At 36.0% G+C, this 14,575-nt stretch overlaps 2 protein-coding genes and 1 non-coding gene across 11 annotated transcripts; all 3 read left to right on the forward strand.

Moving 5' to 3' along the window:
• Positions 1-720: 720 nt before the first annotated feature.
• On the forward strand, positions 721-13,847 carry LOC130724408 (chromatin modification-related protein eaf-1-like). 9 transcript variants are annotated; one of them, XM_057575624.1, is made up of 9 exons: positions 768-862; positions 6,625-6,698; positions 6,805-6,837; positions 9,005-9,090; positions 10,431-11,335; positions 11,414-11,540; positions 11,648-11,929; positions 12,011-12,112; positions 13,262-13,847. In XM_057575624.1, the coding sequence occupies exons 5-9, from the start codon at positions 10,431-10,433 to the stop codon at positions 13,721-13,723; spliced, it is 1,878 nt and encodes a 625-aa protein (XP_057431607.1). In that variant the 5' UTR covers positions 768-862; positions 6,625-6,698; positions 6,805-6,837; positions 9,005-9,090; the 3' UTR covers positions 13,724-13,847. The 9 variants fall into 9 exon arrangements, with proteins under 9 accessions (XP_057431608.1, XP_057431612.1, XP_057431611.1 ...); XM_057575621.1 differs by lacking the exon at positions 768-862 and having other exon boundaries at positions 6,337-6,698; XM_057575625.1 differs by lacking the exons at positions 6,625-6,698; positions 6,805-6,837 and having other exon boundaries at positions 721-862.
• Positions 917-3,869, forward strand: LOC130724410 (glutathione S-transferase T3-like). The gene has a single exon (XM_057575631.1). The coding sequence runs from the start codon at positions 2,614-2,616 to the stop codon at positions 3,625-3,627; it is 1,014 nt and encodes a 337-aa protein (XP_057431614.1). The 5' UTR covers positions 917-2,613; the 3' UTR covers positions 3,628-3,869.
• Positions 13,848-13,998: 151 nt separating the features above from the next.
• Positions 13,999-14,117, forward strand: LOC130727127 (small nucleolar RNA Z107/R87). The gene has a single exon (XR_009015163.1). It is a non-coding gene; the product is annotated as a small nucleolar RNA Z107/R87 (small nucleolar RNA).
• The last annotated feature ends 458 nt before the right edge of the window (positions 14,118-14,575 follow it).

Here is a 14,575-nt window from a genome sequence, read left to right on the forward strand (position 1 = left end):
TGAGTGAGAGTCATTCCTAGAGTGCCAAATCATGGAGGTGAGGCTCACAACCTTTCTCTTTTCTAAAGTATATAGATTATATATATATATATATATATATATATAGTTATATACTAGTAAATAGCTCGTATATTAGGCCTGATAGAATAATGCTTGATAAAATTTTAATATTATACAACATTTGGTCATATACTGTAGTGGTATTGGAGGGTGATGAGATGATGGTGGCCGAGTTGGTGGATGGTGGTGGGGACGAAGGTGACAATAGTGGCGAAAGTGATGGTGGTAGTAGTGGTCGCGGTGGCGGTGGAGGGTGGTGGCGGTGGCAGTTGATTAAATATATTTAATTAGTTTATTTTTTATTTAATTAGTTTATACATCACACTCTTATCATGTCTTATCAGTGAAATAAATAATTCATTGTTTTAATATATAAGAAAAAATTAATGTATAAATTTATACAGTACAATGTGAGCTCTAAACAATAAATAAGTTCTTAATTTAATCATACGAAACGTAAAAACTGAACCTAGTTTTAATAATAACTTCCAAGACATGTTATAAGCTCCCTGGACCTCATTTCAAAAAAAAAAAAAGCTCCCTGGACCTGATCCATGCTCTAGCTTCATGGATTCTTCAAAACTTGAAAAACAAAAAACAAGTTTATTAAATCAAATTTAAAAATATAAGTTTCAATAATGAAAAAAAATCCAAATTTAAAAAATTTAAAGGAAGTGAAAGAGCACTGTACATTACCAATGAAAATCCCTTTGTACCAAAAAAGCCAACGAAAATCCCTAAGAAACTCGCGACGGTAAAGCCTCGGCTCGCTGAAGCACTCAGGCAGGCAGCGATCACTAAGGTAAGGCTTGAATCTTCGGGTCTCGTCCATTTCACACTTACACTTCGTAAGCTCTCTTTCACTTGCTTCCATTCTAAACCCTTGTTCTCTACTTCGTCAGATTTCTCTGTAATTGTAATTGAATGAATCGATTGTTGCTTTCTCTGTATGCCTTTATGCAAATTATGCTTTCTCTATGATTCTTTCTTTGGATTAGATTATTAGAAACTATCTATGCTCGCTGATTCTGTGGTTCTCATAATTTCAAAAATTGGTACCGCTGTAAACAAAGAGAGAAGGCTCACATTTGCTAAGAATGTAACCTCTCAAACCAAGCTCTTAGACCTTGTTTTAAACCATATAATCTGCTGATTGAAATCCTGGTGGCTGCTCCGTATACACCTCTTCTTGTAAGAAACCATTTAGGAATGCGTTATTCACGTCTACCTGCTGCAAAGTCCAGCCATAGGTTAAAATGGCCCTAATAGTTACTGGCTTAATTACTGGTTAGAAAGTTTCAGTGTAATCGAACCCGGTTTGCTGATGGAAGCTCTCGGCTACCGACCTAGCCTTTGTATTTGTTAATAGACCCATTAGGATTCTCTGTGGTTCTAAACACCCATTTGCAGCTAATAGAGACCCTGTTAGGAGGTAAAGAAACAAGTCTCCAAGTGTTATTTTTCAGAAGAGCATTGTACTCCTCAAGCATAGCTTTATACCAATGAGGACTGGCCAAGGCTGGCTTTACTCTAGTTGGTTCCACAGAGGGATCAAGCCGAGGCCTAAAGATACGATTTTTGGACCTGTGACCATAGAATGGACATTAGTAGGAAGAGGAAGAAGAGGTGGAACAGGAGAAATAGGAGGACTGAGAGGTGAAGCATGACTGTCAACAGGTGATGGGGAAGAAGCCAAAATTGCATCCTTTGTGAGAAGTAGAATAGCCTAGAAAGTGACACTCCTGGGACCTAAATTGCATTTTGTGTCTGTTGTAGGGTCTACGATAAGGGAAACAGGAGCAACCCAAAAACTTTAAGAAATTTATAATTAGGTGGTGATATAAAAAACAAGGCGTAAGGAACAAAATTATGAACAGATTTTGAGGGAAGCCAATTAATAAGAAAAACAACAGTAGAAAAGGCATGATCCTAATCCTAAAATTTGTAGTGTAATGAAGCATGTCTAAGAGGGTTAATCTTAAGTCAACAATGTGTCTATGTCTCCTTTCCACAACACCATTTTGATGGTGTGAGTGGGGACAAATCAACCTATCAAGAATACTGAGTTTTAAAGAAATTGGAGGAGGGTCGAAACTCACCCTTCAGTTAGTTTGCAGGGCTTTGATCTGATGGCCAAACTGCAGTTCAGCCATGATTTTGAATTGCTGAAAAAGCATAGAAAGTTTCAGTTTTGCCTTTAAGCAGATAGAGCCAAGTAAACCTAGAATATGCATCAAAAAAGGAAAGATAGTAACAGAGACTAAATATTTCATAAAATGTTTTATGTGATATGTATTAGTTTGCAGTATTTTCTTAACCACCTCATCGGTATATCCTGGAAACAGCATCTTGTATAAAAATCAAGGTAAGACCGCATACAACATGTGGTCAGACTCTTCCCTGGACCCCTCACATTGCAGGAGCTTTAATGCACCGGGCAGCCCTTTATCTAATTTGGTATATGTATGTTGTGTGTGCGGAATATTTTACTCAATTCTGTTTTTGTGCTTTGCCATGTCTGATCTTGTTACACAGATTATATAAAAGGGCAGTATGCAACAAGGCAACAACTACTATCAGTCTATCAATATATTGCCTGACTTTCAAGTGCATTGTTGTGTTGTTATAGGTGTTGGATGGTTATCTAGTTACAGATTAAGTTATCCGCTGGTATCTAGTGGTTATATGGCAATGGTGAATGAAAATTTTTCAAGTGTTGATGCACCTGAATTTCCCGAATTTTCAACACAAATGACTCTTGGTGGCATGACAGCTGCTAATCAATTTACTCCAAATCAAGAGGATACAACTCCTAAGAGCAAGAAAACCCATTCACCAGCATGGAGCACTGCACAAAATTTGGTGCTAATTAGTCGGTGGATTAACCGTGGAACAAGCAGTGTTGTGGGGAAAAACCAGAAAGGAGAAACATTTTGGAGAGATATTGCTGAGTATTGTAATGAGCATTGCTCATTCGATCCTCCTCGTGATGGAATTGCATGCCGAAACCGCTGGAATTATATGAACAAAATACTGGGTAAATGGATTGGCGCTTATGATGCCGCTAAGCGTCAGCAAGCAAGCGGTTGGTCGGATAATGATGTTTTGGCAAAAGCGCGGGAACTATTCGCCTGTGGGAAGAATGTTCAATTTACTTTGATGGAAGAATGGATACAACTTCGTGATCTGCCACGTTTTTGTAGTCAAGTAGGAGGAAATAGTGGCTCAGCAAGTAGTGGATCTAAGAGATCTCACGACAGTGATGCATGTGGCTCAACCTCTATAGGATCAATTCCTCGTCCAATCGGTAGGGAGGCAGCTAAAAGAAAGAATAAAAAGAAAAGTAGAGAAGCTCCATTGGAGGAGGACAAAGGTTGGGGTTGGGGTGAATACCAAAATTTCAAGGAGAAAGAGCTTGTACGATTGGAGAAGATAGCATCGATGCAAGAAGAGACTAACCAATTGATGAAAACCAATTTGTATCTAAGGCTAACTTCCGAAGAGAACCTCGATGGCCATAAGAAAGAGCTGTTGAAGAAGTTGTCCCAAGAGCTATTTGAGAATTAATTTCAATCGAGTATTTGTCTGTATTCGGTCAAATTTGTCAGTGGTGTTAAGTCTGTAGTGTTTGCTTTAATAACTTGCCAGTGATGTCAAGTCTGTAGTGTTTGCTTTAATAATTTGTCAGTGGTGTCAAGTCTGTAGTGTTTGGCTTTAATGTATGGGTTATTGTGTTTGAATATGTTCCACTCAATTCGAATCTTGTCCTTTTCCGATTATTAACTCTAGTTGATAACTTATTTCGAATCCGCCAGTGGTGTCAAGTCTGTAGTGTTTGCTTTAATAATTTGTCAATGGTGTCAAGTCTGTAGTGTTTGACTTTAATGTATGAGTTATTGTGTTTGAATATGTTCCACTCAATTCGAATCTTGTCCTTTCCGATTATTAACTCTAGTTGATAACTTATTTCGAATCCGCCAGTGGTGTCAAGTCTGTAGTGTTTGCTTTAATAATTTGTCAGTGGTGTCAAGTCTGTAGTGTTTGGCTTTAATGTATGGGTTATTGTGTTTGAATATGTTCCACTCAATTCGAATCTTGTCCTTTTCCGATTATTAATTCTAGTTGATAACTTATTTCGAATCCGCCAGTGGTGTCAAGTCTCTAGTATTTGCTTTAATAATTTGTCAGTGTCAAGTCTGTAGTGTTTGACTTTAATGTATGGGTTATTGTGTTTGAATACGTTCCACTCAATTCGAATCTTGTCATTTTCCGATTATTAACTCTAGTTGATAACTTATTTCGAATCCGCCAGTGGTGTCAAGTCTGCAGTGTTTGCTTTAATAATTTGTCAGTGGTGTCAAGTCTGTAGTGTTTGGCTTTAATGTATGGGTTATTGTGTTTGAATATGTTCCACTCAATTCGAATCTTGTCCTTTTCCGATTATTAACTCTAGTTGATAACTTATTTCGAATCCGCTAGTGGTGTCAAGTCTGTAGTGTTTGACTTTAATGTATGAGTTATTGCGTTTGAATATGTTCCACTCAATTCGAATCTTGTCCTTTTCCGATTATTAACTCTAGTTGATAACTTATTTCGAATCCGCCAGTGTCCACCATTCAATGTACTTATATATATGGATTCATAGATCCATTGATGTACCAATATCCCAAATCTCTTATAATCTACTTCGAATTCTTGTGAAAATCACAACAACCAATATCCCAAATCTCTTCCAATTTCCAAACAAATGGATCATTTTGAAAATCCAGTTCAAAATCCTTTTGATATGGCAACATACCTTCAAAATTCTAAACTTGAAGAAGCTTATATACTCAACCGAGTTAGGGAGTGTCGAAACAAAATATTGGAAGATAGGGCACCTCGTAGCAGAAAATATGTCAGTAGAGATCATGCAGCGGCAAACCAAAGGCTAATTGACGACTATTTTGCCAATGAGCCTACATATGACGATGCAATGTTTCGTCGTCGGTACCGGACGCAAAAACATGTTTTCCTTCGAATCGTTGCGGACCTTTCAAGTAGTGATAACTACTTCACCCAACGAGTTGATGCAGCCAATAAAGATGGTATATCACCCTTAGCAAAATGTACCACAGCAATGCGAATGTTAGCATATGGTGTGGCAGCAGATGCAGTCGATGAGTACATCAAAATAGGAGGTACTACAGCACTGGAGTGTTTACGTAGATTCTGTAACGGAATCATACGATTGTATGAGCAAGAGTACCTTAGAGCACCAACCGAAGATGACCTCCAAAAAATACTACATGTTAGTGAAATGCGCGGGTTCTCAGGCATGATCGGGAGTATTGACTGCATGCACTGGGAGTGGAAAAATTGTCCTAAAGCATGGGAAGGTCAATTTACTAGAGGGGATAAGGGAACCACAACGGTTATTCTTGAAGCAGTTGCATCTCATGATCTATGGATCTGACATGCCTTTTTTGGATGTCCGGAACGTTGAACGACATAAACGTTCTAGATCGGTCACCAGTGTTTGATGACGTGGAACAGGGAAAGGCTCCAACTGTGAATTTCTTTGTGAATCAACGTCCCTATAATATGGCATACTATCTAGCTGATGGTATCTACCCTTCTTATACAACTTTCGTCAAATCGATTAGACTTCCTCAAAGTGAACCCGATAAGTTGTTTGCACAAGTTCAGGAGGGATGTCGGAAGGACATCGAACGTGCATTTGGAGTGCTTCAAGCTCGTTTTAAAATCATCTGTGAACCAGCTCGTTTGTGGGACATAGCTGATTTGGGTATCATTATGAGGTCATGCATCATATTACATAATATGATTGTTGAGGATGAACGAGATTCATATGCTGAACGTTGGACCGATTTTGAGCAATCTGGGGAAGGTGGATCTAATACACCGCAACCATACTCGACCGAGGTGTTACCCGCTTTTGCAAATCATGTGCGTGCTAGATCCGAGTTGCGTGATTCGAATGTTCATCACGAACTGCAAGCAGATCTAGTGAAGCACATATGGACAAAGTTTGCAAATGCTTCGTGATTGAAGATGATTTGTATCGTACTAATTACGTTATTTGTGTGTTGTGTGCTTAGTTTGTTGTCTTGCATTTTAAGTTAAGAAAATAAAATAAATTAAAATAAATTATTGTGTGCTTAGTTTGTCGTCTTCCATTTTTAAGTTAAGGAAATAAAATAAATTATTGTCTATATTTAAAAAAAATTAAATTTTTAAGTGTTTATTGTTTTAATTTAATTTAAAATAATAATTGTAATTTTATGTAAATAATAAAACAAAAATATAAAATTAAACAAAAATATGAAATAAAAAAGTGGTGGGGTAGGGTGTTGAATGAAAACCATTGAAGTGGGTAATTGTTGAGAGTTTGTTGAATTGGAGAGAGAAGAGGATGTAGAGTGTTGGGAAGAGAAAAAGTGGTGTTGAGAGGGAGTAAATTGTTGAAACCATTGTACATGGTCTAAGATTCCGAAATAATTCGGAACTTGAAAATCCGAAAATAGGGGGTGTGAAATCTAATGGTTGGGGTGACAAATCCAGCTATCCAAAACTCGCGACGATAAAGCCTCGGGCCTCGGCTCGCTGAAGCACTCAGGCAGGCAGCGATCACTAAGGTAAGGCTTGAATCTTCGGGTCTCGTCCATTTCACACTTGACTATTATAAATGCATGCTTTGCGTTTGGGTGTCACATGACAATTGACATTGGTTAATTACCACAGGTTCTGAGTCTAAGCTTCCTTCACTTGCACTTCGTAAGCTCTCTTTCATTCTAAACCCTTGTTCTCTACTTCGTTAGATTTCTCTGTAATTCTAATTGTAATTGAATGAATGTTGTTGCGTCTTTGATTTCTATGTTCATCGAATTGATTGTTGCTTTCTCTGTAGTATGCCTTTATGCAAATTATGCTTTCTCTATGATTCTTTCTTTGGATTAGATTATTAGAAACTATCGAAGCTCGCAGATTCTGTGGTTCTCATAATTTCAAAAATTGGTACCGCTGTAAACAAAGAGAGAAGGCTCACATTTGCTAGGAATGTAACCTCTCAAACCAAGCTCTTAGACCTTGTTTTAAACCATATAATCTGCTGATTGAAGTCCTGGTGGCTGCTCCGTATACACCTCTTCTTGTAAGAAACCATTTAGGAATGCGTTATTCACGTCTACCTGCTGCAAGGTCCAGCCATAGGTTAAAATGGCCCTAATAGTAACTGGCTTAATTACTGGTTAGAAAGTTTCAGTGTAATCGAACCCGGTTTGCTGATGGAAGCCCTCGGCTACCAACCTAGCCTTGTATTTGTTAATAGACCCATTAGGATTCTCTGTGGTTCTAAACACCCATTTGCAGCCAATAGACCCTATTAGGAGGTAAAGAAATGAGGGTCCAAGTGTTATTTTTCAGAAGAGCATTGTACTCCTCAAGCATAGCTTTATACCAATGAGGACTGGCCAAGGCTGGCTTTACTCTAGTTGGTTCCACAGAGGGATCAAGCTGAGGCCTAAAGATACGATTTTTGGACCTGTGACCATAGAATGGACATTAGTAGGAAGAGGAAGAAGAGGTGGAACAGGAGAAATAGGAGGACTGAGAGGTGAAGCATGACTGTCAACAGGTGATGGGGAAGAAGCCAAAATTGCATCCTTTGTGAGAAGTAGAATAGCCTAGAAAGTGACACTCCTGGGACCTAAATTGCATTTTGTGTCTGTTGTAGGGTCTACAATAAGGGAAACAGGAACAACCCAAAAACTTAAAGAAATTTATAATTAGGTGGTTATATAAAAAACAAGGTGTAAGGAACAAAATTATGAACAGATTTTGAAGGAAGCCAATTAATAAGAAAAACAGCAGTAGAAAAGGCATGATCCAAATCCTAAAATATGTAGTGTAATGAAGCATGTCTAAGAGGGTTAATCTTAAGTCAACAATGTGTCTATGTCTCCTTTCCACAACACCATTTTGATGGTGTGAGTGGGGACAAATCAACCTATCAAGAATACTATGAGTTTTAAAGAAATTGGAGGAGGGTCGAAACTCACCCTTCAGTTAGTTTGCAGGGATTTGATCTGATGGCCAAACTGCAGTTCAGCCATGATTTTGAATTGCTGAAAAAGCATAGAAAGTTTCAGTTTTGCCTTTAAGCAGATAGAGCCAAGTAAACCTAGAATATGCATAAAAAAAAAGGAAAGATAGTAACAGAGACTAAATATTTCATAAAATGTTTTATGTGATATGTATTAATTTGCAGTATTTTCTTAACCACCTCATCGGTATATCCTGGAAACAGCATCTTGTATAAAAATCGCATACAATAGACCATGTGGTCAGACTCTTCCCTGGACCCCTCACATTGCAGGAGCTTTAATGCACCGGGCAGCCCTTTATCTAATTTGGTATATGTATGTTGTGTGTGTGCGGAATATTTTACTCAATTCTGTTTTTGTGCTTTGCCATGTTTGATCTCGTTACACAGATTATATAAAAGGGCAGTATGCAACAAGGCAACAACTACTATCAGTCTATCAATATATTGCCTGACTTTCAAGTGCATTGTTGTGTTGTTATAGGTGTTGGATGGTTATCTAGTTACAGATTAAGTTATCCGCTGGTATCTAGTCTCAGCTTTAATAATGGTAATGAATAATGATAATAGAAATGATATTATAACGCATTTGAAAGGGTTATAGTACACTTACTCAGTCCATCTACAGAATGAGGAACCAAATCTGTTCTTTTCCTTAGTTTAGGCCTTAGAGATGTGTTGCTCATTTAATAATATGTTGATTTTGATGGTGTAATACAATTGAAATTTTGAAAGGGAGTTATATTTGACTAATTCAGTTCATGTCCAGAATGGGGAACTGAACCTGTACTTCACTTTAATTTAGGCCTCCAACTGAACCGTTGCTTCACTTTGATTTAGGCCTTGGAGAGGCGTCGCTAGTTTGCAGGTTGCAATTTGAAGATTTGTGTGGTCTGGTGGTGTCTGTCTCTGAACTCTAGCACAAGGTCAGTTTCGAGAGATACATTCAACTTCCAAATATCAGTGTGTTCCTTTTTGCTTTATCTTCTATTAATGTTTTACTCTTTAATTAATGCTCTTGTTGTTTCAAAAAATATGTTTACTTTACTAGTAAAAATTGTAATTTTTTGTGTCATGGTTAAATTTCTGTGCGTGATAATATCTTATCTTTATTGAAATTTAAGTGTATAAAATCCCAGTGATGGAATTGAGATGATGCTTAGTATCATTTACAAAAGAAACAAGGAAAATGACCAATATGTGGGTTTTTTTTTTTCTGGCGAATCACGATTTATTAGAATCAATTAAGTAAATAATGTTTTTTATTGTATATATTTTAAGAGTAAAAATTAACAAAACACTGAAGAAAAACTTGGAGAATTATTTGATGTTTTTTTGGGTACAAAAAGTACTAATTTGATGTTGGGTTTACTTTATTTTTTTTATTTTAATTGATAATCGTTAAAGTGTCACATTTTTTAAATTCTTAATAAAAATATATTTATTCCTAAAAATGTTGTTTTAAAATTATTATATATTAATCAAGAATAAAAACAAAATTAAATCATGCATTTTCATTAAGTTCAGTTTCAATTTATTTCTTAAAGATTTAAAACTATATCTTTGAAATAATAAAATTTGATAAGTAGATTTCACCATGCTTTCATATGACTGTTTTCATATTTTTTATCATAGTAATATATTTCACGATAACTAATTTGGTTATCTACTCCCCATTTTGTTTCTTGCGTTTTCTTTATTTGGTGCTTCCTCCTTAACGAATAACTTTTTTCTCTCACTCTGTTGAACCATTGCGGAAAAGGGTAACCAGATACAGTGAGATAGGACTACACTCAAGTTTAACTTTTAAGTTTTGCTTAAACATTCACATCATTAGATTAAATTTAAAATATTCGCCAATTTGAAATACCAGCCAGACATGCCTAGAGTTTCACTAGTCACAAACTTAGAAGTTGTGGATCATGAGCCCCCTCCCCCGCCCCCCAACTGTCATACCTTGCTTAGAGTAATAGGAAAGTAGTGCTACATGAAATCTGTTTCACTTATAAGGGGAAAATATGGTTGAAGATTTCTGACTTCTAGTTTGTATGTTTGGGCTATTGTTTGTATATTTATTTTTGCGGTTTGCATTTGATGCATATTTGTTATTCTAGTATTGTATTTTGAGTCCTAATGAAACATAAATTTGAAAATAGTATTCTATATGTTGTTCTATTTATAAATTTATAATATTATTTTACTTCATTTATATGAGCAACATTAATATTACTATTTCTTGTTTATTATCATTATATTCAACGTGCAGATGTCAGAATCTGGACCTTTTAAGAAATCTATGCAGCCAACTAAAAGGTCGAAAAAGAAAAAGTGTGCACAAGCTGCATTGCACACTTCCCATTTGTCACAAACTCATACACCATTGATAGTTCCATCTGATTCCTTCCAAGCTAATACCAACCAATCACATACTATACGACCTGGCCCTATTCAATTTCAGACTCTGGGTCCTCGAACTCAAATCCAACCTGCTCAACCCCAACCTCAACCTACACATACTCAATCTCAATCTCAACCTCAACCCATCCTGACGCAAATCCCTAGTGTGCAAGAACTTACAATGATTATATCAGAGGTTCTCCAAGCATATACCAATAAATCGCAAACTATACAACCTGAACCTATTCAGTCTCGAAGTCTACGAACTCGAACTAAACGTTCCCGACCTCAAGCCCAACCTCCTCAACCTCAACATCAAATCCAATCTACTCAACCTCAACCTCAGCCTACTCAACCTCAATCTACTCAACCTGAACATACTCAACCTCAACCCATCCCGACACAAATCCCCAGTGTACAAGATACAATGGTCAACCAGATTATATCAGATGTTCTTCAAGCTTATACCAACAAATCACAATCTATTCAACTTGAACCTATTCAGTCTCAATCTCTACGTCGTCGAACTGCACAATCCCGACTACAAGTCCAACCTACTCAGCCAAAACCTCAACCTCAACCCCAAATCCAACCTACTCAACCTCAACCTCAGCCTTCTCAACCTCAACCTCAACATACTGAACTCCAACCCATCTTGACACAAATTCCTCGGGTGCAAGAATTTACTATGGTCAACCAAATGGCATCTTCAACAAGTCTTGATAGTGGAGGCAATAATGGAAATAAAATTATGATACTCCCAGAAGCGGATGGGTAAGTCCTTTTATTATCATGATATGAATTAACGTTACAGTTTTTCAAATATTCATTAATTTTTTTTATTATGTATAGGTTTGATAAACACAAGTTGGTAATTGGGACCATTGCTTCAATCATACGTACTAACTTTTGGGAGGCTCAACCATCATGGAAAAAGTTTTCTAAAGACCAAAGGGATATGTGGTTTGATATATTCAAAGTAATCGTCAAATCACAAGCCTTAATTGAAAGAAATTATTTTTCTGTCTTTGTTTAAAATATACCTGTTTAATGCAATATTTTTTTGTCTTATCAAAATTATCGTAGTCAAAGTTTACATGGCCGTCTGAACATGATGACATAGTGCGGCGTAACTTTGAGAAGAGGGGTGTCGCTAAAATGAGTGAGTTGATGCAAGAAGTTCGAAAAAATTTAGAGAAGAAACCAAGTTGGATCAAAGAGCATTTGTGGACACAATTGAAGGCATACTGGGAGTCATCTAGTTTCAAAGAAAAGTCTGAAATAAATAAAAGAAATCGTGAGGCTATGCCGGGTGCATCTCTTCACACTGGTGGATCAGTCTCCCATCGTTTGCATTGGAAGCGAATGGTATTAATTTTATATTACTATTATGCGACATCGTTTAGATTACAAAATTGTAACATACAAGACATCTTTTGTCAATTACAGAAGGCAGAAAACGGGACAGATCCATCATTTGCTGATTTCTATTTTCGCACTCATCAAAAAAAGGATCATAGTTGGGTGGGTCTGCATGCAAAATCCACTTATGTAAGTTCCATGTTTCCATTAGTTATGATATAGTAAAGAGTTTACCATTTTTTAATTTTATTTTGTACCATATATGATATATATACTTTCCCCTTACTTTTTATGGTTAGTTATCATTATTTGATTCCCTTCATAACCATGTTCATGGATATGTTAAAATAAGGTGGGGTTGGAGGTGGAGTTTGTTGGTTACTGACAGGAGGTGCTTGTTGTGCTTACTACCAAGATGTTAACTGTTACACATGAAATTTAAAATTACTCATGTATTTAGTTTACTATTCAAGTTTTTAGGATAGTTGAATTATGACATAGTATTATAATTCTAATTATTTAGTAATTTAAAATTTGATTTTGATCAAGTTAAATTTTATTATCTCGTGTTATTTATTTTAATATAAGAAATTGAACTTGTAAGTTATCCTTGCATCATGCTCGTAGGATGTGAGACTCATGTTCCTTTACCTGTAACAGCCTTGCCATTTTCTCAGTGCAGTCTTTAATATGTATTATTACTGTTATACTTTTTGCTATTTAAATTAGTATAAATTGTCTAGTCAAAGTTTTGTAGGTTATATGTATATTTTTTTATTTAATTTTTAATTGTAAAATGGTACTGCCATAATTACCTTTCTATCGATTAAATTTTTTGTTTATATAACTAGTATTAGTATTTTTTATATGCAGAGACTTTATTACTGTGATACTATGCTTTTAATTGGGATCATTGTTGCTTTACTTCAAGAAAGATTGACTGTGGAAAATGCTTATTTAGCATTTGCACTTTTGTTATATTACACACTTTATTGGAGTGAGGCATTACTTGGATCATTTTACTTATATGGGAAACTAAATATAGTTCTAAAATTGTTTCGTATGAAGTTATGATAGGCTATTAAGCATGTAACTTGTGAAAGATTATTGTCTTTGTTAATGACGATGTTACACGTTAATTTTATTGGTCATTGAGACACCAAACAGTTGCTGCTGTGATGTGTTAGTAGAAGTGCGGAAAGAGTTGTTTGAAATTGAATTAATGACCCATTTAGTATTGAGAGAAGTTCTCAAGCTATGTTTCTTTTTATGATCAACTTGCTAAAACAAGAAAAAGATGTTTTCAATGTGATTAATTTCTAATCAAACTTGAAACAGGAAAAATTTGAACAGAGAAAGTCTGAGTTATCTCTTCAGAGCTCAACATCTGTTTTGGAAGAGAATGATGGAGGTAGTCACCAATCAATAGGTACGCCATCTGACTTGGATCTATGGGTGAACACTGTTGGTGGAAAGAAGAAAGGGAGGATTTTTGGTCTTGGATCTGTAGGCAAGATGCTAGTTACATCACCAAGTCCATCAATAAATGTTTTCAGTGATCCAAATGAGTTGGATGCAATGAATAGTGAAGTTCAAGCTTTAAATGACTCATTGCAAAGACAGGAACGTGAGAATATAGAGATAAGAAAGGAGCTAAGTGAGACTAAAACGCAGTTAGCAGCTCTGATGCAACAGTTAGGATTTGTTGGCTCTTCTGCTGTTCCATTATCATCTTCTCAGCATAGCAATGGAGATGAAGACAGTGAAGATGAGGATTATGATAGTGGTCATATTAATTAGCACTGTATTTGATATGACAGTGAGATATGATTATATTTGCTGTGTATTAAAAATTCAACATATGATTTTTAATGCTATTTAGTATTTAGATGTTTTACAAAATCATTGATATGCTTTTATGGAACATATTTTGTTTACTTGTGAAAAAAAATTGTGGAATTCATCGTACATTTCATTCTTGTGCATTTCTTGCATACCTTCTCATCTTTATTCACTGAAACAAATCTGATTATGCTTTCTTATTTACTGACTCTTCTTTTCGCTGCATCACATGAAATCACGGTGATGGCTTCATAAAATTCAAGCTCAATAGACCAGAATGCAGGGCTTTCTCTCTGAGGAGGATGCTTTCCGTTTTAATCGTTCTTATTTTCCTGTTTTAGAGCTGAGGATTGAAGGCAGAATCAAATCATAAGAACTTTAGCCATCACTGAGTGGTCTCGAACCAGTGTTGGCAGCGCTAGCATCCCCATTAACGTTCAATTAAGATGCTTTTGATGAACTGGAGATGCGAAAGAACAGTGAACCAAGATGAAGATAAAGAGAAAAACCATGGTGGTGGTCAGAGAAAGTTCACAGTAATAATAGTAAGTATGGTACTGTATATTAGTTTTGTCCTTAAGATAGGACCATACTATTTTAAAGTTACACGGACATTCAAAAAATCTAGGATTTCTTTGTGGATTTTAAAATATCAGGAGATCAATTATCTACTTAACTATGTTTCTCATTTGTGAGATTTGAATACAACATCTAGCTTTGTTTCCCTCTTGTTTTTTCCCTCAGCCTCTCTCCTTCTCTATCTAAAAGATTCCTCTCAAGAAGCTTTAAACTTTGACTATGTACGATAGC

The sequence above is a fragment of the Lotus japonicus genome, chromosome 6 (genome assembly GCF_012489685.1).
Source record: "Lotus japonicus ecotype B-129 chromosome 6, LjGifu_v1.2".
Classification (NCBI taxonomy): Eukaryota; Viridiplantae; Streptophyta; class Magnoliopsida; order Fabales; family Fabaceae; genus Lotus; species Lotus japonicus.

Bases quoted from the DNA above. Each gene is read 5' to 3' on its own strand.
- LOC130724410 (XM_057575631.1), top strand. From the start codon at position 2,614: ATGCAACAAGGCAACAACTACTATCAGTCTATCAATATATTGCCTGAC.
- LOC130724408 (XM_057575625.1), top strand. From the start codon at position 10,431: ATGTCAGAATCTGGACCTTTTAAGAAATCTATGCAGCCAACTAAAAGG. The intron at 11,541-11,647 runs GTAATCGTCAAA...AAATTATCGTAG, and splicing joins TGTGGTTTGATATATTCAAA to TCAAAGTTTACATGGCCGTC. The intron at 11,930-12,010 runs GTATTAATTTTA...TGTCAATTACAG, and splicing joins GTTTGCATTGGAAGCGAATG to AAGGCAGAAAACGGGACAGA.